The 25,263-nt window shown below is 46.2% G+C and overlaps 2 protein-coding genes across 2 annotated transcripts in view; one reads left to right on the top strand and one right to left on the bottom strand.

Annotated features, from left to right (window-relative positions):
• Positions 1 to 25,263, bottom strand: part of plxnb2b (plexin b2b) — a 200,667-nt gene that overhangs the window by 150,377 nt on the left and 25,027 nt on the right. The window lies entirely within an intron of this gene.
• LOC127908176 (uncharacterized) lies at positions 12,386 to 15,019 on the top strand. Its single transcript, XM_052465212.1, has 3 exons — positions 12,386 to 12,474; positions 13,591 to 14,323; positions 14,731 to 15,019. Exons 1-3 carry the CDS (start codon positions 12,386 to 12,388, stop codon positions 14,899 to 14,901), a joined length of 993 nt encoding a protein of 330 aa, XP_052321172.1. The 3' UTR covers positions 14,902 to 15,019.

Below are 25,263 nucleotides of genomic sequence, written 5' to 3'. Positions count from 1 at the left end.
GAAAGATGGAGGGAGATAGAGGGTGTGTGTGTCTGTGTGAGAGAGAGAGCGAGAGAGAAAGAGGGAGCCAGAGAGCAGGCCCCAAAAGAGCAATTAAAGGGGAAGGTGTGGGCCTGGCCCCGAGGCCCAGTCTGAAACACCCCTACCACAGCCAGCCAGACACACATATCCACAGCACTGGAGAATTCATCAAACTCAACCCCTTACAATAGAGGTCAAATGCCAGGAAGATAGAGAGGGAGATACACTCTCTCTAGGCTGAGTAAGGTAGAGAGAGAGAGAGAGAGAGACAGAGAGAGAAGCAGGCAGAGAAAGCAAGCAGGGTGTGGGAGTATTTTCTGAAACTAAGAGCCTATACCTCTTCCAAAAACATGACCATGCATTGGCTCCCTCACTTTCCTTCAAAACATTGCCTAAATCCAAACTCATTCTCACAGCAATAGAGTCCCCGAAAACATAGACCGAACATCGCAGATGAGGTCAGAGCGACTTCGAAGTCAGTTGTGATCGTGTGGAGGCTGCGAAACAATCCAGAAGTCCTCCGCAAGACGCTGGACAGCTTCACTCTATGGTGCCTGTCACACAGGAGTTTGAGATCGCTTCTGAAAGCAACCGTCTCCACCTCTCCTTCTACCCCCCCCCACCGTGAGTCACGCCGCAGAGAGAGATAGAGGGAGAGGGATGAGAGAGAGAGAAAGCGAGAGGGAGGGAGAGAAATTAGAAAGAGCGATGAGAGAGATGTTCAAATAGATAAAGGGGGAAATTAAATTAAGAGAAAAGTTCTCACACCGGTATGCACCATTGATTTCCTATTCTCTTGGAAACATTTAATGAGCTTAAATAGGAGCCTTGTTTGACAGAGAGAGAGAGACTAGGAGGAGCCTCCCAGTGAGAGGGAATCGTTCAGTGGCCGTGACGGAGCGGAGGAAGAGCAGGATGAGAGGAGAAGAAGAGAACATGTACGAAGGTCTCTGTATGACTGCTAGGAGAGGTGAAGAGGAGGTAGAGGAGGAGGTAGAGGAGGAGGTAGAGGACGTGCGACGGTTTCAGATGAGTAGATGTGTGAGTTGAGACAGATGCTGGGGAAATGGTCCATGGTGAGACCGTTACTAGGCTTGCCTGTTGACAACCAGACACGGAGAAAGGGGGAGGGTGTGATCTGCTGCAAGAAGTTTGTTGATAGATATTAATATATATATATTTTTTAAATCATTTAAGTTTCATTCATTGGGGTTCAGATGACCGTAGCTGAGGTGGTCAGAATCAGGGCATGTCAACAAAGCCTCTCACACATGGAGCTTGTTCTAAATACAGATGCCATGACAACCCATTGATTGGCAGGCATTGGCCCTCAATTGCATCATCCACTGTTCACTTCCAATGGGGACCTAGACATTCGACAGAGCCCTAGTGCATGTTGGTGTTTCCAACCTCCCCACTCACTTTCTCTCCCTCCCTGTGGTGGGTTGTTATACTCCCTCCACACCACTTCACACAGGCCACGGTCTAGAAGAGAGGAACTCCTCTGCTCTACAATGTGCCACTGATGAGGTCCCTACTGGGAACCAAGGCCCAGGCAGATCCTTTATGAAGTTGTCTGGAGGGGGGAATGCATTCAGGGTCGCACCAGTCTTTGAGGCGGCGATAATAGAGTGAGTCGTCAGACAGGGCTGCACACAGCCACCACAGGGGTTCCGTCTCTGAGTGCAGGGGAAGTGGAGTGGATAGACGGAGAGAAGAGGCCTCAGAGCTGGCTGGCTCAATGTTGAAAAGTTGTAGTGTTCTCGGTACAGGGCAGACCACAAGGTATAGCAAGGATGACTGACAGAAGGACTGTGTGATTGGGCGTGTGTGCGCGCTACTGGTCAGAGTGTGTGTGTGTGTGTGTGTGTGTGTGTGTGTGTGTGTGTGTGTGTGTGTGTGTGTGTGTGTGTGTGTGTGTGTGTGTGTGTGTGTGTGTGTGTGTGTGTGTGTGTGTGTGTGTGTGTGTGTGTGTGTGTGCGTGCCTGCCTGCCTGCGCACGCTAATGATCAGAGTGAGTGTGTTTGTGTTTATGCATGTAAGTACGCATGAGACAGCAGTAACATTACTGTATTACATTGTCTGTTTATCAGCTTAGTTCCATTTGTTTCATCCTAACTCCAGGATTTCCAGACGCTGCACTTGATGAATTTATGAAATTGCTCCTTCCAATGATTGATATACATGCACCTGTTAAGAAACGGACTGTTAGAACTGATGAGGCTCCATGGATTGATGAGGAATTGAACAACTGCATGGTTGAAGGAGATGGGGGCAAAAGGTAGAGGCTAATAAGTCTGTCTGCACGTCTGACTGGCTGCAAATTCAGAAATGATGTGACTAAACTCAACAAAAAGAAGAAGAAACTGTGTCATGAATGCCAAGAGCAATGATATAAAGAATGGTGGGTTTTTTTTGGGGGGGTAGTTTAAATGGAATTATGGGTAGAAAGACGAATTCAACTCCATCTTTCATCGATGGCTTAATCATCACAAAACCATTTGATGTTGCCAATCATTTCAATGACTACTTCATCGGCAAAGTGGGCAAACTTGGGCAGTAAATGCCAACAACGAACAGTGAGCCATCGTACTCATGTATTAAAAAAAAAAGAATAATGAAAGAAAAGCATTGCAAGTTTGAATTTTGTAAAGTTTTGTTAGTGTGGGAGAGGTGGGACAATGATTGTTATCGATCAATAATGACAAACCTCCTGGCAGTGGCAACTTAGATGGAAAGCTAATGAGGATGGTAGCTGACTCTATATCCACTCCTATCTGTCATATCTTTAATCTGAGCCTAGAGGAAAGTCTTTGTCCTCAGAACTGGAGGGAAGCCAAAGTCATTCCGCTACCCAAGAGCGGTAAAGCGGCCTTGACTGGTTCTAACAGCAGACCTATCAGCTTGCTGCCAGCTCTTAGCAAACTGTTGGAAAAATAAGTGTTAGACCAACTACAATGGTACTTCTCTGTAAACAAATTAACAACAGACTTTCAGCATGCTTATAGAGAAGGGCGCTCAACATGTACTGCACTGACACAAATGACTGATGATTTGAAAGAAATTGATAATATGAAGATTGTGGGAGCTGTACTGTTAGATTTCAGTGCAGCCTTAGATATTATTGACCATAATATGTTGTTGAGAAAACGTACATGTTATGGCTTTTCAACCTCTGCCATATTGTGGATTCAGAGCCATCTATCTAATAGAACTCTGATGGTTTTCTTTAATGGAAGCTCCTCTAATGTCAAACACGTAAAATGTGGTGTACCACAGGGCAGCTCTCTAGGCGCTCTATTCCTTTCTAAGTTTACCAATGACCTGCCATTGGCATTAAATAAATCATGTGTGTCCATGCATGCTGATGATTCAACCATATACGCATCAGCAACCACAACTAATGATGTCACTGAAACCCTTAACAAAGAGTTGCAGTCTGTTTTGAAATGGGTGGCCAGTAATAAACTGGTCCTGAACATCTCTAAAACTAAGAGCATTGTATTTGGTACAAATAATTCGCTAAGTTCTTAGACCTCAGCTGAATGGTGTGTCTGTTGCACAAGTTGAGGAGAGTAAATTACTTGGCGTTGTAAACCTTGGATTGTAAACTGTCATGGTCAAAACATATAGATTCAATGGGGAGAGGTCTGTCCGTAATAAAGAGATGCTCTGCTTCTTTGACACCACACTCCATAAAGCAAGTTATGCACGGTCTAGTTTTATGTTATCTTGATTATTGTCCAGTCATGTGGTCAAGTGCTGCCAAGAAAGACCTAGTTAAGCTGCAGCTGGCCCAGAACAGAGCGGCACGTCTTGTTCTTCACTGTAATCAGAGGGATAATATAAATACTATGCTGCCAGTCTCTCTTGGCTAAGAGTTGAGGAGAGACATTAATAAGAAATATGAATGTGTTGGAGATTCCAAATGGTTTGCATAGTCAACTTACACACAGCTCTGACAAACACTTACCCCACCAGACATGCCACCAGGGGTCTTTCACAGTCCCCAGATCCAGAACAAATTCAAGGAAACGTACAGTATTATTCAGAGCCATGAGTGCATGGAACTCCCATCTTATATTGCGCAAGTGAACAGAACCTGGTTTCAAAATACAAATAAAGCAACACCTCACGGCACAATGCCTCTCCCCCATGTGACCTACTTATTGTGTGCATGTACTGACGTGTATGTGTAACAGATGGATACACACACACTCTACATGTCAGTCTTTTGTCTGTAATGTCTTTTTGGTTATGTGTCAGACCCCAGTAAGTCTAGCTGTGTCTATCGACGTGGGCTACTGGGGATCCTTCCTAATAAATCAAATCAAATCTTTCCTGGCGTGGCCGTTGGTTCTTTACCTCTCTCTCTCTCTCTCTCTCTGACTACCTAACCAGAGACAGTGCCTTGCTCAAGGGCACATTGACAGATTTATTCACCTTGTCGGCTCGGAGATTCAAACTAGCGCTTTGTCGGTTACTGGCCCAACACTAACTGCTAGTCTACCTGCCGCCCATATGTAGGCTGTGGGATGGCATGCAGCAGTGTGGGTGGAGGTTTTGCAGTGCCTGCATAGGTTTGGCCGGGCGGTCATGTGTGAGTAGCTGAATGTTCTCTCAGAGATGACCTATAATCCTCTGGGCCCAGCTTTTCAAAAATTATCTATCCGGATTTCGGCTATCGGATAGGATAAAATGCATAGAAATAGGATGAAAAGAATGGGACTCTCCTTTCAATTAATTGATTTGTCCGTTCTATTTATTCTGCACCAGGCGGTGTCAGAGGAAGGCTCTAAAAATGGTCAAAGACTCCAGCCACCCAGGTCATAGACTGCTACCGCACGGCAAGCGGTACCGGTGAACCAGGTCTGGAACCAACAGGACCATGAACAGCTTCTACCCCCAAGCCATAAGACTCCTAAATAGTTAACCAGTAGCTACCCGGACTAACTCTTTAACTATCTGCATTGACCCTATTTGCACGAACTTCTCTGACTCATCACATACACTGCTGCTACTGTTTATTATCTATCCTGTTGCCTAGTCACTTTACTATGTGTACATATCTACTTTACTAGATATGTACATATCTACCTCGATGACCTCGTGCCCCCGCACATCTACTCGGTACTGGTACCCCGTGTATATAGCCAAGTTATGGTTACTCGCTGATTTATTTACGCCTTGCCTTCTTATTTTTCTCTATTTGTTTTCTCTCTGCATTGTTGGGAAGGGCCTGTATCTAAGCATTTCATTGTTAGTCTACACCTGTAGTTTACCAAGCACGTTACAAAGAACATTTGATTTGATTCATCATATCCGAATGCCGAAATCCAGATAGATTACTTTTGAAAAACTGGGCCCTGGTGATGAATTACAGTGGGTTAGGATGAGAGACTCACATCCAGCCCACATGGGAATGTGCCTTTCTGCAACTCCGCTCGCGCGCACACATACAGACGTAAATGTGAGCACACATGCACACACACAGACAGGAAAGACAGGAACGAGAAGTGACAGACTTGGCTCGGGAAGTCAGGAACACACATCATGGGAAACTACCTGGAAATAACTGAACAGAAACAGGAGCCTTGTCTTTTCAAACTCCCAGTCACTGAAACCACGTATACAGTGCAGTCCATAAATATTGGGACAGAGACGCATTTTTTCTTATTTTGTGTCTATACTCCAAAAGTTTGGATTTCAAATCAAACATTGACTATGAGGTTAAAGGTCAACTTTCATTTGAAGGGTTAACCATTTACAAACGACAGCGTTTTTTTTGTACACAGTCCCCCTATTTCAGGGGAGCAAAAGTATTATGATAAACTCACTTAAATATGTGTTTTAAAGTAATAAATCGTTTAGTATTTGGTCCCACATTCATAGCATGCAATGAATGACGACATCAAGCTTGATTATTGTCCAGTATTTTGCTGTTTGTTTTGGGTTGTGTTTCAGATTACTTTGTGCCCAATAGAATTGAATGGTAAACAATGTATTGTGTCATTTTGGAGTCGCTTTTATTGTAAATAAGAATAGAATATGTTTCTAAACACTTCTACATGAATGTGGATGCTACCCTGACTACGGATAATCCTAAATGAAGAGTGAATAATGAATAGAGATTAAGTTAGATGGACAAATATCATAACCCCAAGACATGCTATCCTCTCACCATTACAATAACAGGGGAGGTTAGCATTTCATATCACACCTCCAAGACATGCTATCCTCTCACCATTACAATAACAGGGGAGGTTAGCATTTCATATCACACCTCCAAGACATGCTATCCTCTCACCATTACAATAACAGGGGAGGTTAGCATTTCTGGGGATATGATATTTGTGCGTCTTTAACTTTCTCACTCATCATTATTCCCAATTCACTCAGGATTATCCGTAATCGTGGTACAGTATCATCCACATTAATGTAGAAGTGTTTTACACGTTTTATTCTTATTTACAAGAAAAATGGGCACAAAATAATCTGAAACACAACAAAAACAAACAGCAATAGTCATTGTTTGATTTCAAATCCAAACTTTTGAAATACAGAGCCAAAAGAAGGAAATATGCTTTCCTGTCCCAATAATTGCAGAGGACACTGTACTCTATACTTCTCTTGAAGGCTCGAATAGGACAGATAATTCCAACCATACTCGATCTATCTGTCTATTCAACCAGTGGGGAGAGGATCTATATTGGATAAAAGCTGATATAATTGGCCATGCTACTCTCTCCGAACTGAATTGTCTCTCGAGAATGTGCTTTGTGTGTCTGTCTGTCCGTCTGTCTGCTGGAGTGTGTGCGTGCGTGTGTTTCTTCTCTACCGTCCGTCCGTCTGTCTGTCTGCTGGATAGGGTTGTTATTAGACAGCCCAGCAGCAGGTCCCTCCTGATGTTCTAACCACCTCCATTTGCACGGTGGCGGGTAGCCGCATCGACATCGGTGGGCAGCCGGGTACATTAAACAGACAGGCTAATCAACCATACAGGAAGCTAGCGGTTGCTGTGGCTGAGCCCAGAGACTGGCGGCTTTTACCACTCGACTTCTACAGCAACAGGCTAACAGCCCCCATTAGGACTCAATTATCCCAGTCCTCACTGAGGAACAATATAACCTCCTCAGACAAAGTCCATCAGACATCATCAGCCGCCAGCCAAGCCCACAAACACATAAGAGCTGCTTAAACCTGGCCCACTCTGTGTTACACCACTGGCTACGTTCAATACTATAATACTGTACCCCTAAAAGGCAGAGAAAATGATACAGAACACATGGTGATGCTCCTAATTGTCACATATACTCCCTCTCTGGCCTTTAGGTCACCAGACTGCTGATTATTACACACTCCTGTCACCATTGTCACGCGTACCAGCGCTTAGTGACACTCACCTGGACTCCATCACGTCCTTGATTACCTGCCCTATTTATGTCACTCCCTTTGGTTCCTTCCCCAGGCGTTATTGTTCCGGTATCTGTTTCATGTCGGTGCGCTGTTCGCGTTTCCTGTTTTGTTAAATTTAGTTTATTTATTAAATGTATTCACTTCCTGAACTTGCTTCCCGACACTCAGCGTACATCGTTCCAATAGTAGTATTAATTTAACCCTTCCCTTTTGTTCCAGGTCAATTTGTCACACCCTGATCTGTTTCACCTGTCTTTGTGAATGTCTCCATCCCCTTCCAAGGTGTCGCCCATCTTCCCCATTATCCCCTGTGTATTTATATCTGTGTTCTCTGTTTGTCTGTTGCCAGTTCGTTTTGTTTCGTCAAGCCTACCATTGTTCTTCCCTTTGCTCCGGCCTCTCGATTGTTCCTGTTTTCTAGTTTTCCTGGTGTTGACCGTTATGCCTGCCCTGACCCTGAGCTTGCCAGCCGTCCTGTACCTTTGCCCCACCTATTGTAAAGTGGCTGTTCCACTGGATGTCATAAGGTGAATGCACCAATTTGTAAGTCGCTCTGGATAAGAGCGTCTGCTAAATGACTTAAATGTAAATGTAAATGTACTGACCCCTGCCTGCCTTTTGCATGCCCCTGTTTGGATTAATAAACTGTTGTTACTTCGACGTTGTCTGCACCTGGGCCTTACCTGAAACGTGATAAAATGTATGACCTTGATGTACTTAAATTGACCCAGAACATGAACGGTGTAGGCGGAATCGAACATAAAGGGAAGGGATACAAAACAATGGAGGGAACATTCACTGACTGTACCATCGTGCACGTTAGCAAACAGCCCAACAGTAGCAAAGCACCAAGGTGTTGTTTAGGGGAGGACTTACTGTAGTGTCTCATCTCAGCACATTTCCCTGGAGTCCGGATGGCAGAGAGGAGGAGAGGGACAACAGAACAATACGAGGGATGCTGCTTGTCCCTGTGGTCATTTAAAATGTGCTGGCAGAGGGAGAGCCAGATAAGAGTTTGGATCACTGCCACCGTGGGGTTGTCTCCCGCTCTGGAATTGACCGTCCATCAATCCCAGGCAAAGGACGAGCCAGGCAACTTGATTGGAGCGCAAGACGAGATTTTGTGATCCAATGACCTCCAAGAGAATGTGTCATAGTGCATAGTGTTCACAGACATACACACAGAGAGTATACACAGAGTGTCGAAAACATGAGGAACACATTCCTAATATTGATTTGCACCCCCGTTTGCCCTCAGAACAGCCTCAGTTCGTCAGGGCGTGGACTCTACAAGGTGTTGAAAGCGTTCCACAGGGATGCTGGCCCATGTTGACTCCAATGCTTCCCACAGTTGTGTCAAGTTGGCTGGATGTCCTTTGGGTGGTGGTGCATTCTTGATACACATGGGAAACTGTTGCGAGTGAAAAACCCAGCAGTGTTGCAGTTCTTGACACACAAACCGGTGCGCCTGGCACCAACTACCATACCCCGTTCAAAGGCACTTCAATATTTTGTCTTGCCCATTCACCCTCTGAATGGCACAAATACACAATCAATGTCAAAAATTGTCTCAAGTCTCAAAAATCCTTCTTTAACCTGTCTCCTCCCCTTCATCTACACTAATTGAAGTGTATTTAACAAGTGATATCAACAAGGGACCATAGCTTTCACCTGGATTCACCTGGTCAGTCTGTCATGGAAAGAGCAGGTGTTCCTAATGTTTTGTACACTCAGTGTATACACAGACGCGTGCAAAGAAACACAAACGTCCACACATACACAACCATTCGTACACAGACTCACACAAAGCGTGGCAGGTATGCATTCACTACACTCCCTCCCACATACACACACACGCACATTCCGGAACCCCCCTAATCCCAATCTGTCCCTCACCTTGTGTTCTGGCCCTGAAAATGAGTCCATACTCCTGAGAGCCACGGGAGAGAGCGAGCGAGCGATGGTAACGAGGGGAGGGAGAGAGAGAGCGTGTCAGGAAGTAGATTATTTCTGCTGAGCGCCATCTGGAAGTTGCAAGGTAGATAAACAATGACAGGAGCTGCATCCCATCTCATCTCCCAAACCGGTCGACACACACACACACACACACACACACACACACACACACACACACACACACACACACACACACACACACACACACACACACACACACACACGAAGGCACAAATGTAATGCACAGCCGCAATCGCCGGCGCTCTTGCTCACCACGCCAAGGATTGTCAGGGATTCTGGGCTTATCAATCGGCGGCCAGATACCAACTGGAACAGCAGAGCAAACAAAGGCACGGGGGGAAAAACTACGGTAATTTCAGGCAACAATGAGAACACAAATGGGATGATGTCAAAAATCTATTCTTTCGGCAGCCGTGTATTTAATCTGGTCAAGCCTCCCCAAATCTCTGCAATCTCTCCAGCGAGCAGAGAGGAAGAGAATCAGCCAGCCAATCCCCCAAAATAGGAACTTGGTATGGAATTGGATAAGGGATATGGACGGATATGGACGGATATGGATGGTTAGCAAGGAAAGTGCAGACTGTCTGCTGCTACAGTACTGGATGGGGAATCTGGTTAACACAACCACGAAAAGCATTACTGTAGCTTGCACAATGAGCCCTGAAGCAATGCTTACTACAGGATTCCATGCGACTAAAGCCAACACAACACACAAGGGCAACAGCTGCAGCTACGATCCCCATTGGAGACTACTGCCTGTAGGGTGGGCTGGGAGTTGGGTGGGCTGTGGTAGGGTGAGCCTGGGGTGAGCCTGTCACAGGAGCCATGCCATGGGGGAAGGGAAGAGATAGAGAGGGGGGGTGGACAGGGAGTTGGTGAGACAGTGACAGGGCCCCTCAGGCCCAAGGAGGAACCGCACCTGAATCCAGCCTCTCTCTCTCTCCAGACTCAGCCACGTGGCAGCTGGCCTCTTCTACTCCAATGACCCTGATGCAGTGACGAGGGAGTCAGGTGGCTGGGCTGAGAGACGGGGAAGGAGGGAGAGGTTGACAAATGAACCTGGTCAGGTAACATCCACAAACGTGGAGGGATGGAGGGAGGGAGAGAGGGAGGGGGTGTCTGTCGGCTCATATCGGATCATCCGCAGAAATCTGTGGGCCGATTGCAAAGCGGTCCGGTCAGGGGAGACTTTAAATCCTCCCTCCGTAGGTCTGTTAGCGATTCTGATTGAGAAGACAACGGAGAGAGGGGAGTCAGGGAGGACTCTCCCTGGGAAGGTTTTCACTGAGATAGATCTGATGAAACAGAACAGGGACGACAAGCAGGAAGAAAAGCTTGTCCCAAACGGCAGCCTATTCACCACATGGGCCTATGGGCCCTTGTCAAAAGTATTGTACTACATAGCAATTAGGGTTCAATTTTGGACCTGGCCCCCGTCTGTACTCACGGAAAGCGTGGGAATTTGGGCCGGGTGCATCACATATTTATACCCTGATGGACGAGAAGGAAAAGGAGAAAGGGAAAAGCGTATAGCAAGGCTGAGAGAAGAAGCCCAAATCTGAACTGAGAGAATAGATCCCTGTTTGAGCACATCTCAGTGTGGAGGAAGAGTTTCTCTGGCCCACGTTTGGGAGCAAAAGGCTCAGTCTATAATCGTGTTAAGGCTTTTGGCTAAACAAGTGTCCTCTCTTCTTCTGTATTTAAAGCTTGATGAATGCCCATTGTCTGGCTGTTATTCAACACAGCAGTCCCTATGCCAGGCACGCACACACACACACACACACACACACACACACACACACACACACACACACACACACACACACACACACACACACACACACACACACACACACACACACACACACACACACACACACACACACACACACACACACACACACACACACACACACACACACACACACGTCCAAACTCCAATTAGTACTACCAGCCAAGAATCAGCGTCACTGGTCTAACTACCTTAGGTAAACACAAACAACAACATCTTGGCATAAACTTGCTCTTGGCACATTTTTAAAAAAAGACACATTTTATGTTCCAATCCTTCGCCAGAGGTCGTGAACAGTCCTCCCACTGTTGTCTCGTTATCCTTGCAATAGGCAATATTGTGCCGAGCAGCTCCATTTATCTTCACTACCTTTTAAGAGAGCAGGGAATGAGGATGAGTGTTACCGCTAACAGCAAAACATGTATCTTTCATGGCACACGTGTTCAGCCATTTGTTCTGTCGCTTTACTGAAACTGTATGAGAGACTCTGCAGCTACACAATAGACTAGAGGCCTCGACATCTCCTCCTCCTCCTCCTCCCCCTCCTCCTCCTCCTCCTCCCTCGTCTCTCCACTCACTCGGAGCCATTCAGCTTGAAGAGTGTGCTTTTTGTGCCCACCTCCATTTCCAACCCGTGAGCAGAAAACCTTCATTAGCATACTGATGGTGATGGCGTACATCTAGCCTAGTCATAGCAACTCCGCATTACTAGACCTGACATTTTGTGGGGGGTGTGGCCTGGGGTTTGTTCACACTTGTTTTCATCATCATTTAGCCTTTGTCACACCACTGTAATCCAAGACACAAACATACGCTCACCGGACACAATTGTAGCTTTCAGACACACACACACACACACACACACACACACACACACACACACACACACACACACACACACACACACACACACACACACACACACACACACACACACACACACACACACACACACACAACACACACACAGGCCGTGATTACAGCACACAAATACACACACAGTCAGCGGACTGACTAATCACCCATCTGGAGCAGCCTTTTCCAGGGCTGGATGACAAAGCGCCCATCCCTACAGGTTAATGCCCTTGGATCAAACAGTTTAGCTCATATTACAGTGACGCGGGTCAGGGGGGCTGGTGACTGACCGGACAAGGAAGTGGCGACATCACAGATAAGAACATGACTACACTGGCTGCAGGCGCTGCTGTCAAGGCCGTAGTGCCTTTCCTCGAACTCAAAAACAGCCCCGAGTCAAGGGCAAGGAGAGGGTGAGCTGAGCCAGAACAGAACAGGAGAAAAAGCCATTTCCATGTGGCTAGTTTGTGAAGTGAAATACCCTCTGTGGCTAAACGGCTTTTCCTGCGAAAGCTCTGGTTCTGTATAAGTGCTGGTGCCAGCTAAGCAAACTAAGCTGGCTGTTTCTGGCCGAGGCCCTTTGAAAACAGCCCGTAGAGTAATCCCAAAATGCCTTATACATTGCGAAGAGACTGGTTGTGCAACTAGGCTGTGCGCTGGGCTGATCCAGGTAAGACTGCTTGTTCTCTGTGGCCCCTGGCAGCAAGGCTCAAACTGGGATAACACTGGAACAGGGCCAGGGGGCCATTAGAGTGGAGAGAGGGACTGCATCCCAAATGGCACCCTATTCCCTATTTAGTGCGCTACTTTTGATTGTGGGCCCTGGTGAAAAGTAGTGCACTCAATAGGGAATAGAGTGCCATTTTCAGACGCAACCAATGTCTGTTTGACACGGTAGTTGGAACATGACATTCTCAAAGACCAAGGAGGACTTTACGCGAGCCGGACTCGAAGATGCTATAGGGGAACTATAGGAGAGCCAGGCAGCTGTTTCATTCAACTTCTCAGATAACAAACACAGCCTCTCCAATTGAATACAGCCAGGCCTAACAAGCTGAAGGGCCGAGAGCAAGCTGGCATGCAAATCAATGTTTTGATCCACGGTCGATGTGGCGGGACTGGGGTAAATCACTGACTCACCTTCCTTAGTTGCCTGATTAGGACCTGCGGCCCGATATTATTGAGGAATGTCACCGTACATGCGGACGAGTAAATCAGACAACAAACGCTTCCCTTGAAATGCATGAAACTATGTTCAGGTGGTAAATATTCAAGGACAAAAAACATACTCCAGCGAGCGCTTGGCTTGCGCCATCAGTACATACCAGCTGACCCGACTGTAATGGTTCCTAACCACATCCTCTACTGGACTCGGTCACATGATCAGTGGCAGAGGGACACTGATTCTCCTCAGACAGGGAGGAGGAACCTTCAATACTCTTGTTACCACAGCCACAAAGTCAAAATTGGCTATATTGTTAAAATTAAACAAATCAAAAATGAGCTTTTTGGTCTTAATTTAATGTTAGGGCTAGGCATAAGGTTAGTAGTGTGGTTAAGGTTAGGGCTAGGCATAAGGTTAGTAGTGTGGTTAATGTTAGGGCTAGGCATAAGGTTAGCAGTGTGGTTAATGTTAGGGCTAGGCATAAGGTTAGTAGTGTGGTTAAGGTTAGGGCTAGGCATAAGGTTAGTAGTGTGGTTAATGTTAGGGCTAGGCATAAGTTAAGCAGTGTGGTTAATGTTAGGGCTAGGCATAAGGTTAGCAGTGTGGTTAATGTTAGGGCTAGGCATAAGGTTAGTAGTGTGGTTAAGGTTAGGGCTAGGCATAAGGTTAGTAGTGTGGTTAATGTTAGGGCTAGGCATAAGTTAAGCAGTGTGGTTAATGTTAGGGCTAGGCATAAGGTTAGCAGTGTGGTTAATGTTAGGGCTAGGCATAAGGTTAGTAGTGTGGTTAAGGTTAGGGCTAGGCATAAGGTTAGTAGTGTGGTTAATGTTAGGGCTAGGCATAAGTTAAGCAGTGTGGTTAATGTTAGGGCTAGGCATAAGGTTAGCAGTGTGGTTAATGTTAGGGCTAGGCATAAGTTAAGCAGTGTGGTTAATGTTAGGGCTAGGCATAAGGTTAGCAGTGTGGTTAATGTTAGGGCTAGGCATAAGGTTAGCAGTGTGGTTAATGTTAGGGCTAGGCATAAGTTAAGCAGTGTGGTTAATGTTAGGGCTAGGCATAAGGTTAGCAGTGTGGTTAATGTTAGGGCTAGGCATAAGGTTAGTAGTGTGGTTAAGGTTAGGGCTAGGCATAAGGTTAGCAGTGTGGTTAATGTTAGGGCTAGGCATAAGTTAAGCAGTGTGGTTAATGTTAGGGCTAAGCATAAGGTTAGCAGTGTGGTTAATGTTAGGGCTAGGCATAAGGTTAGCAGTGTGGTTAATGTTAGGGCTAGGCATAAGTTAAGCAGTGTGGTTAATGTTAGGGCTAGGCATAAGGTTAGCAGTGTGGTTAATGTTAGGGCTAGGCATAAGGTTAGTAGTGTGGTTAAGGTTAGGGCTAGGCATAAGGTTAGCAGTGTGGTTAATGTTAGGCTAGGCATAATGTTAGGGCAGTGTTAGCAGTGTCGGTTAATGTTAGGGCTAGGCATAAGGTTAGCAGTGTGGTTAATGTTAGGGCTAGGCATAAGGTTAGCAGTGTGGTTAATGTTAGGGCTAGGCATAAGGTTAGCAGTGTGGTTAATGTTAGGGCTAGGCATAAGGTTAGCAGTGTGGTTAATGTTAGGGCTAGGCATAAGGTTAGCAGTGTGGTTAATGTTAGGGTTGGTTTCAAATCTGATTTTAAGAAGAGACAATTGTAGAAATAGGCCAGGTGTATGACTTTGTGTCAACTAGTAACGACTGAAAACTCTGACGTAGGTCTAATAAGATGAGAATTAGTGATCTGTGGAGCATCAAGACCACTAGTGTGTTGAAGTTGACTTCCCTAGTTATAACAAAATCCACAGGACAACTCTCCTTATAATCCAGAAATAATCTGCCCATTCAGTCATCCCAATACACGTTTTATCACATTAAAGCCAGAGTCCCAAATAAAATGTCACTTGTTTTTTTTCTGTCTAAATATATCTCGATAATGTATAGATGAAAGATGAATTTGCCATTTGGATCACTTCAAAGTGATACAAATGAAGGTTTTACGAATTATAAGTACAGCAGTTTAGTACAAATGGAAGGTCAGATTTCTCCGGGTAATTGTGACGTGGAGGCCGACTGATCATTTATCTCGTGCACATTATATCTCTCCCTCTCCATCCATGACTACAGCAACACATCAACAACACATCAACATTACATATCGGGACTCACAAATGAGAGTCGAGTGACATGGAATAGATGTGTCATTTAGCTGACAAATGCACGTCGTAATGGTTAATAATATTGTCTCCTGGCTGTCAGTCCATCTGTGCGTCTATCTGTCTGTGCGACAGCTGATAGGCCAACGCAGGAGCGCCGATTTGAAAACACTGGTGGGTCTGTAATTACAAAGTTGCTTTGATGTCGCTAGCTTAAGCTTCTGAATGAAAACTGGAATTGAGGTCGATTTTCATTCAGCAAGGGATTGCGAATATTTTCTTAGTGGAACACTTGCTAGTTGGATCATATTTCAGACTTCTCAGCACAACTAGTGCCAGCAGCATGTTGGACACTATGGATAATAATCGCGAAAGCCAGCTCTGTCTACTGGTATGTGAAACTAGCTAGCTAATTTAGCTCTCTAGAAAACCGATAGATCCACACGATTGCTTGCAAATGTGCATAGCCTACCGGTGGGTGATTAGTCTACAGCCAAATAAACGTTCATACACTTGCAAACTTTGCTGGAGTTGCTAGCTTGCTACGGTAATTGTTTTCCTCTTGGAAGTGGAGTTTACTTTTGCAACCTTTTGATGGAAAATGTATTCAATCCAATAGCTGTTGAGGGTCGACTTTTTCTAGTGTTTGCACTGCTAGAGACCAAGCAGATAACGGCGCTACTGTTGCAACGCTTTAGGCGGCCTATATTGTTGAACTTGTCTATATACCGTAAAATATGAATACATTTTACTGTTGTAATATTCATAGCTGACTCCACTTGTAAATGGTCATTTTTTATCCAGTAGAGTAACGTACATGCTTGTTGTAGGCTACAAGCAAACAAGAACACCAGCTGTCTAAAAGCTGTTTGATACTGACTGATCGAAAGGTTGCTGGCCCAGCGGCCGCTTGAGAACTTTCCGATAGAGTATGTTATGACGTCTCGTCTGGGTTCGTTTACATGATGTCTCGCCTGGGTTCGGTTACATGATGTCTCGTCTGGGTTCGGTTACATGATGTCTCGCCTGGGTTCGGTTACATGATGTCTCGCCTGGGTTCGGTTACATGATGTCTCGTCTGGGTTCGGTTACATGATGTCTCGTCTGGGTTCGGTTACATGATGTCTCGTCTGGGTTCGGTTACATGATGTCTCCCCTGGGTTCGGTTACATGATGTCTCGTCTGGGTTCGGTTACATGATGTCTCCCCTGGGTTCGGTTACATGATGTCTCCCCTGGGTTCGGTTACATGATGTCTCCCCTGGGTTCGGTTACATGATGTCTCCCCTGGGTTCGGTTACATGATGTCTCCCCTGGGTTCGGTTACATGATGTCTCGTCTGGGTTCGGTTACATGATGTCTCGTCTGGGTTCGGTTACATGATGTCTCGTCTGGGTTCGGTTACATGATGTCTCGTCTGGGTTCGGTTACATGATGTCTCGTCTGGGTTCGGTTACATGATGTCTCGTCTGGGTTCGGTTACATGATGTCTCGTCTGGGTTCGGTTACATGATGTCTCGTCTGGGTTCGGTTACATGATGTCTCGTCTGGGTTCGGTTACATGATGTCTCGTCTGGGTTCGGTTACATGATGTCTCGTCTGGGTTCGGTTACATGATGTCTCGTCTGGGTTCGGTTACATGATGTCTCGTCTGGGTTCGGTTACATGATGTCTCGTCTGGGTTCGGTTACATGATGTCTCGTCTGGGTTCGGTTACATGATGTCTCGTCTGGGTTCGGTTACATGATGTCTCGTCTGGGTTCGGTTACATGATGTCTCGTCTGGGTTCGGTTACATGATGTCTCGTCTGGGTTCGGTTACATGATGTCTCGTCTGGGTTCGGTTACATGATGTCTCGTCTGGGTTCGGTTACATGATGTCTCGTCTGGGTTCGGTTACATGATGTCTCGTCTGGGTTCGGTTACATGATGTCTCGTCTGGGTTCGGTTACATGATGTCTCGTCTGGGTTCGGTTACATGATGTCTCGTCTGGGTTCGGTTACATGATGTCTCGTCTGGGTTCGGTTACATGATGTCTCGTCTGGGTTCGGTTACATGATGTCTCGTCTGATGGTTCTGGGGTTACATGATGTCTCGTCTGATGTCTCGTCTGGGTTCGGTTACATGATGTCTCGTCTGGGTTCGGTTACATGATGTCTCGTCTGGGTTCGGTTACATGATGTCTCGTCTGGGTTCGGTTACATGATGTCTCGTCTGGGTTCGGTTACATGATGTCTCGTCTGGGTTCGGTTACATGATGTCTCGTCTGGGTTCGGTTACATGATGTCTCCCCTGGGTTCGGTTACATGATGTCTCCCCTGGGTTCGGTTACATGATGTCTCGTCTGGGTTCGGTTACATGATGTCTCGTCTGGGTTCGGTTACATGATGTCTCGTCTGGGTTCGGTTACATGACGTCTCGTCTGGGTTCGGTTACATGATGTCTCGTCTGGGTTCGGTTACATGATGTCTCGTCTGGGTTCGGTTACATGATGTCTCGTCTGGGTTCGTTTACATGATGTCTGGCTTTAAGATAAATATAATTGACATTGATTACCATCCAAATGATGTAAACATGTTCACAATGGGCAATAAGTCTGTGATGACTTTTTCATACCACATTTTTTTATAGGTTTGTGTTACAACAGGCTCGTAACACCCAGGCTGACCGTGCTTCTGTATGGAGCAGAGGTTCCCTGCCTTGAGCTGTGAGCGAGTCCTCTGCTTTGCTCTGAACAGCCTTCAACCGGTTTGGGAGGAGGACTGACCATGCTGGCCTTACGGCACATGCCAGAGTCGCCCCGCCCTGCGGCAAAAACAATACAGGTCCACATATGTGACCATACATCACTCAATAGCCATCAAACTATCGCGCTACGTTCTGTGAACAAGCCCACCTTGGATGACCAATATAAACAAGGCAATAATAATTGCCATCCAACCAAGACGCTAGATCCAGAATGTTGGAGAGGGTGAGTCATTCTCCCAAAGACAGAACATGAAAACATCCTGATTCAGAATGTTCTATGTTCTATACCTATAATCAGGACGGTAAGATGGAGCTGAAAGAAAACGTCCAAACAATGTAATCCGGTTTCTGCTGGTGGCGGTATGAGCTCACAGTGTATCACAGTGTGTCTGACTGTGGGTTGATTGCACACCTCCAGGTTAGAGCTCCCACTCGCTGTCGCACACACAGGGCTGTGAAATGGATCTAACGCCTCTGAACTCTGCTGAGAGAGAGAGGGGGCCAGAACCATATCATTACCACAGCCCACACTCTGGGATACACATGAGAGGGTGTGTGTGTGGGTGTGTGTGTGTGTGTGTGCGCGCATCAGGGTCTGCTCTGGTCTGAACGAGTGCCATGGAGATGTTTGTCAAGCCAGAGCCAGTCAGAGCATGTCTGGACTGGGATGAGACCAAACAAAAGAGTCGGAACTCCGAGAGACTGACACAAAGCCACTGGGGGCTCTTTCACAGCAACACAGAGCAGGACCAGGATGTTCAATATAACAGCAGCACTCCAAACCAATGCTGTGGGTCTCAACACCACTCATTAATAAAAAACAATATAACGGTGTGGAACGGGGGGGTCAGAGGTGGTGTTGGGGAGGACTAATGGGGAAATTGCGTGATTTATAAGCCAAAAGTAAGAAATTATTACGAGCCAGTTGACAATAACAGCCCACAATCAGTCATAATTGTTTTTATGTGTGTGACATGACTGCAGATAGAGGGTTCTAATTGATATTCCAAACCGACTTTGTTAATTAAAGCGCTGATTATTCCACTGAGCAGACCTCGACAACTGGAGGCGCTGCAGTGCCCTTTAGGAGACTGTTGTTCCCATTCCAAAACATTCACTGCTATTCCTGTGAGCCTGAATTTTAGCCACTGATATACACTGTCCAGGGAAGATGACCAATATTTATGAACAAACACAAAAACAGCAGGAAACTGTTTTGCATACAAGAGGATCATTTTGCTTTCTGTAGGCGTAGTAAATGTTAATTGATTGAGCAACACAGGAACAATTGCCCACAAAGGAGAAGAAGAGTTTAATGTAGGCTCTGGTGATTTCACCTCTCTCTGCTGGAGAAATTCGAGGTGGAAAAGTTACAGCAACAAAGATAATTCCACAACAACTTCCACACACTCAACAAAAACACCACAGACGACCGACCGTAAACCACAAAAATCATCTAAATCCTGAGCTGAAATCTCCCTTCTAGTTGTGGGGCGAGCATTTCTGTGTGAGGTGAGAGCCTCAGAGGGCTGTAAGCAGGCTTGGGCTGGCCAGGAACAATGGGCCTCATCTGTGAGAGGAGAGTCCGGGCACGGCTAGGGGAGACTGGCTGGTGAAGACAGCAACCTTAATGGATGTGACAGTCAGCAGATACACACCAGGCAGCCAGACCCGCTGCAATCACTCCTTCACCACTGTGCCCAGATGAGAAAATAGAGAAAAAACACAAGCTACCTCTCTACTGGTTACACACTACAGCATCCTCACAGACAGACAGACGGACGGACGGACGGACGGACGGACAGACGCCAGGGTTTTTAAAGCAAGAGACACGCCAGGGTTTTTAAAGCGAGAGACACACCAGGGTTTTTTAAAGCGAGAGACACACCAGGGTTTTTTAAAGCGAGAGACACACCAGGGTTTTTTAAAGCGAGAGACACACCAGGGTTTTTTAAAGCGAGAGACACACACCAGGGTTTTTTAAAGTTAGAGACACACAAGGGTTTTTTAACGCGAGAGACACACAAGGGTTTTTTAAAGTGAGAGACACACAAGGGTTTTTTAAAGCAAGAGACACACCAGGGTTTTATAAAGCAAGAGACACACCGGAGACCCAGCGAGGAAAACAGGAGGAGACTGTCCAGACTAAAGTTGGCCACAATCAGCTTACTGAAGTACCCTGTCACGTCACAGAGTTTCTCCAAGGCTGGAAGTGGACTAGGGATCACGGTCAACTCAAGGCCTTTGATAATGTCCTGAAAGAGAGTCACAAACGAGGAAGTAGACTGCTAGCAGACCGGGCAGTGTGTGGTTGATATAGTGGGAGTAAAACAGAGTGTGGCTTTTGATAAGACACAGAGGGGATAAAAACAGCTCTAGCAGTAGGCAGGTGATTGGGGCAGGTGTATGAGAGAGAAAGCGACTTCAACATATAGATCAACGAATTGGAGAGGGCTCTAGAACAGTCTGCAGCACCAGGCCTCACCCTACTAGAACCTGAAGTAAAATGTATACTGTTTGCTGACGATCTGGTGCTTCTATCACCAACCAAGGAGGGCCTACAGCAGCACCTAGATCTTCTACACAGATTCTGTCAGACCTGGGCCCTGACAGTAAATCTCAGTAAGACTAAAATAATGGGGTTCCAAAAAAGTACAAATACAAATTCCATTTTTACACCGTTGCCCTAGAGCACACAAAAAAACTATACATACCTCAGCCTAAACATCAGCGCCACAGGCAACTTCCACAAAGCTGTGAATAAGCTGAGAGACAAGGCAAGAAGGGCCTTCTATGCCATCAAAAGGAACATGAAATTCGACATAGAATCTAGCAAAAAATACTTTAATCAATTAGAGAACCCATTGCCCTTTATGGTTGTCAGATCTGGGGTCCGCTCACCAACCAAGAATACACTAAATGGATTGAGACTGCATGCAGAATTCTGCTAAATTATCCTGTGTACAACGTAAAACACAATATAATGCATGCAGAGCAGAATTAGGCCGATACCCGCTAATTATCAAAATCTAGACAAGAGCCGTTAAATTCTACAGCCACCTAAAAGGAAGTGATTCCCAAACCTTCCATAACAAAGCATCACCTACAGAGATATGAACCTGGAGAAGAGTCCCCTAAGCAAGCTGGTCCTGGGACTCTGTTCACAAACAGACCCCACAGAGCCCCAGGACACCAACACAATTAGACCCAACCAAATCATGAGAAAACAAAAAGATAATTACTTGACACATTGGAAAGAATTCACAAAATAACAGAGCAAACTAGAATGCTATTTGACCCTAAACAGAGAGTACACAGTTGCAGAATACTTGACCGCTGTGACTGACCCAAATTTAAGGAAAGCTTTGACTATGACTGAGCATGGCCTTGCTATTGAGAGAGGCCACTGTAGGCAGACCTGGCTCTCAAGAGAAGACAGGCTATGTGCACACTGCCCACAAAATGAGGTGAAAACTGAGCTGCACTTCATAACCTCCTGCTAAATGTATGACCATATTAGAGACACATATTTCCCTCAGATCACACAGATCCACAAAGAATTCAAAAACAAACCCAACTTTGATAAACTCCCATATGTACTGGGTGAAATTCCAGTGTGCCATCACAGCAGCAAGATGTTTGACCTGTTGCCACAAGAAAAGAGAAACCAGTGAAGAACAAACACCACTGTAAATACAACTTACACTTATGTTGATTTATGTTCCCTTTTGTACTTTAACAATTTGCACGTCGTTACAACACTGTATATAAACATAATATGACATTTCTAGTGTCTTTATTCTTTTGGAACTTCTTTGAGTGTAATGTTTACTGTTCATTTGTATTGTTTATTTCGCTTTTGTTGATCTATTTCACTTGCTTTGGCAATGTTAACATATGTTTCCCATGCCAACAAAGCCCCTTGAATTGTATTGAGAGAGAGTAGGGTGGGGAGAGTTAGGGAACGACTGGGGTGTGGGAGACTTCTGTGTCCTTGACTGATGACCATGACCCATGACCCTGGTTGCATGGTGTGTGGAGGTGTGAGGAGGGCTGCCCTGAGGCCTGGGCTGGAAAGGGATGAGAGGACCCGTGTGGAGAGCCCCAGCTAGCCTAAGCTCCCCCCAGGTCCCCTCTCTGCTCCCCTACTCTCCCCAGCTCCTCACTGCCTGTCTGGGCTCTGCTAATCAGAGGACTTAGCCCCTGCCCCTCCACAGGCTTCACACCTTCAATGAGATCCACGCCTTTGATATCCCCAAACCACCTGAAGGGAGAGACGTCACACACACACACACACACACACACACACACACACACACACACACACACACACACACACACACACACACACACACACACACACACACACACACACACACACACACACACACACACACACACACACACACACACACACACACAAAGATGTGGACACACAATCATCCACACAGTGCCATGGATACACGCACACACACACTGACCAGTGAACACACACACACATAAGCCCCAGCTCGGCTCAAGGACAGAACGCCCACCTTGTTAAGGGGAGGACGGGGGGACGGGGGTGGGGGGGGGGGGGGTGCAGGTGAGATTGGATCCAGACATGCTTGTGCACAGACAGAATTGAATTATTGATCAGCCAACACGTTGCGTTATGAGGAATTCATGGATCCATGGCTCAGCTGCCCGCCTCCCTTAGGCTGGATGGAAAGAGAGGGAGGGAGTGTGCTTGTAATGATTGTATGTGTTTCTCTTTGTGTGCTTGCTTGCCCGTGTTTGTCAGGCAGGGCAGGGGAAGAGAGTGGGCCTGGTGATTATTGCCAACCCACACAGCTCACGTCCCGTTAGCAACGTTAGCATTGGATTGGTCGCTCAGCTCAACTCTATAATCTCAGATTGATTGATTTGAGAAAAAGACAGGGCCAACAGTGCTGTTTTGAGCTGGTCAGGTTGAGTAGGGCACAAGAAGATAGTCCACTTTCCCCCAGAGCACGTTGAATCCTTCCCCACCATACTGCACTTTGAGGGCATTTCTAACTATTAATTACCCATACTGCATCATGGCTGAAGGAAATGCCAAGGGCAGACTGACAGGATGCATTTCACACCACATCCCTTTTTCCGAGGCTTAACCAACTTCAGAAAAATCCCTTTTAACCTAGGCCACGCTGCTCGCTGCCTGCCTGGCCTGTCTGCCTCCTGCCTGGCCTCTGCTTTAAGGAGACCTCACCATCACACCATGCATAGGCCTTTAAGTGCTATTCACTAGTACACTGACACAGTCATATCGCCTGTAGGGACACATTACTGCACAGTAATGCCAGGCCACAATGGCCCAAACCCAAAGGGTTGTGGGATGTGGGTTTAGTTCATGTAGATCCCAGGTTTATCCCTTCCGATCACATATAGGTGACAAAGCACCCAGGCATTTCATTTCTCATAATCGGGAGGCTTTTGGATGATTTTCTTTACATTTGACAGACATGACATTCGGCACAGACGCACTGGTTAAACACACTTCACTGTTGAGTGAGAACATCTTGCTTTCTGGTTTGACTAAGAATTTTTTTTTAAAAGGTGAAATGACAGACTCTCACAGACACGAGAAGATCGGCCCAATGGAGTGAGACTGTGGTTTCCCATCACGGTCCTAAACAATAACTCTCTCCATATGTGTAATTAACCATTCAACCCTGAGGACTGTGATGACGACATCAAGACAGCTCTCAAACAGGGAAATGAAACAGAAGAGAACTGCCTAGAAAACCACTTGGCAGATCAAATGCACAGAAGGGAAGGCCCAAAAGAAGAGAGTGAGCGGTAGAGGATGGCCCTGTCAGTAAAGGTCCTTTTCCCCATAGCACCCAGACAGGCACAACAGGCCCAGAGAAAGTCAGGGCCAGAGAAAGTCATCCCATCTTTAGAAGTTTTGATGGAGACATCAAAGTGGTAAATAGATACTTCCACTGTCTAGGTCAGTCCTCCAATCTGTCCAAGTCCACCAATCACAACGGTCGCCAGACACGGCCTTAACACCCCACTTTGCTTCAATCTGTTATTGGAACTGCACTCACTTCACCCTTATCCAATTGAAAAAGGGATGGAGAAAAAAAGAATTGGAGAGGGTAGCGATTTGGGGATCCAATTTGGCATTGTGTTTGCTGTAAACATTGCAAGTGCTGGGGCATACGCTGTTTTTTTCCGGAAAGGTATAGGCAGCAGCAGTAGCATGCAGGCAGACAGGGTGGTGGGGGGGGGGGAGCAGAGACAAGGTCTCCCTAATAAGGTGCTCTAACCTCAGAAACAGCACTCCTCTTAGCTAATGAGTGTAATTAAAGAGCTGAGAGTCTCTGAGAGATCAATGACGTGGGATCAGATGAGACAGGAGGCAAACTGCATCGGAGGGATGCTTCAGACTTAAAGAGCAGGGAGATCGTTCAAGATTGATGTCGAAATTGGACATCTATCCATGTCCTGAGGATTTTGGGAAATGCTTTCAAAAACCGTCCACTAGGGGCAAAAGTGAGCCCTATTACCATCAAGTAGGCTTGGGTTTTGCTTGGATGCTGTGGACAGGGGCAGCAGATGGGTGTAATGCCATGACTTTGCATCAGAATGTTGCATGTTTGATCCCAGTCATGGACACTGGTTTTCAATGTTATGTTTTAACCCTATCCCAAACGTTAACCCTTCGGAATGAATGCCAAAACTTAACCGTTAACATTTAAATGTGACAATTGGAGAACTTGAACGATATAGAGCAGCAGGGGGAAGGATATATAGAGCAGCAGGAGGAAGGATATAGAGCAGCAGGAGGAAGGATATAGAGCAGCAGGAGGAAGGATATATAGAGCAGCAGGAGGAAGGATATATAGAGCAGCAGGAGGAAGGATATATAGAGCAGCAGGAGGAAGGATATATAGAGCAGCAGGAGGAAGGATATATAGAGCAGCAGGAGGAAGGATATATAGTGCAGCAGGAGGAAGGATATATAGAGCAGCAGGAGGAAGGATATATAGAGCAGCAGGGGGAAGGATATAGAGCAGCAGGAGGAAGGATATAGAGCAGCAGGAGGAAGGATATAGAGCAGCGGGAGGAAGGATGTAGAGCAGCAGGGGAA

Source organism: Oncorhynchus keta, chromosome 17 (genome assembly GCF_023373465.1).
Source record: "Oncorhynchus keta strain PuntledgeMale-10-30-2019 chromosome 17, Oket_V2, whole genome shotgun sequence".
Taxonomy (NCBI): domain Eukaryota; kingdom Metazoa; phylum Chordata; class Actinopteri; order Salmoniformes; family Salmonidae; genus Oncorhynchus; species Oncorhynchus keta.
This window is presented reverse-complemented; position numbering and strand designations above follow the sequence as displayed.

What these genes read in the sequence shown, in the direction of transcription:
- LOC127908176 (XM_052465212.1), top strand. Translation starts at nt 12,386, where the DNA reads ATGACTACACTGGCTGCAGGCGCTGCTGTCAAGGCCGTAGTGCCTTTC. An exon ending in GAGTCAAGGGCAAGGAGAGG is followed by an intron (nt 12,475 to 13,590) that starts GTGAGCTGAGCC and finishes ATTTAATGTTAG; the next exon opens with GGCTAGGCATAAGGTTAGTA. An exon ending in ATGTTAGGGCTAGGCATAAG is followed by an intron (nt 14,324 to 14,730) that starts GTTAGTAGTGTG and finishes GCTAGGCATAAG; the next exon opens with GTTAGCAGTGTGGTTAATGT.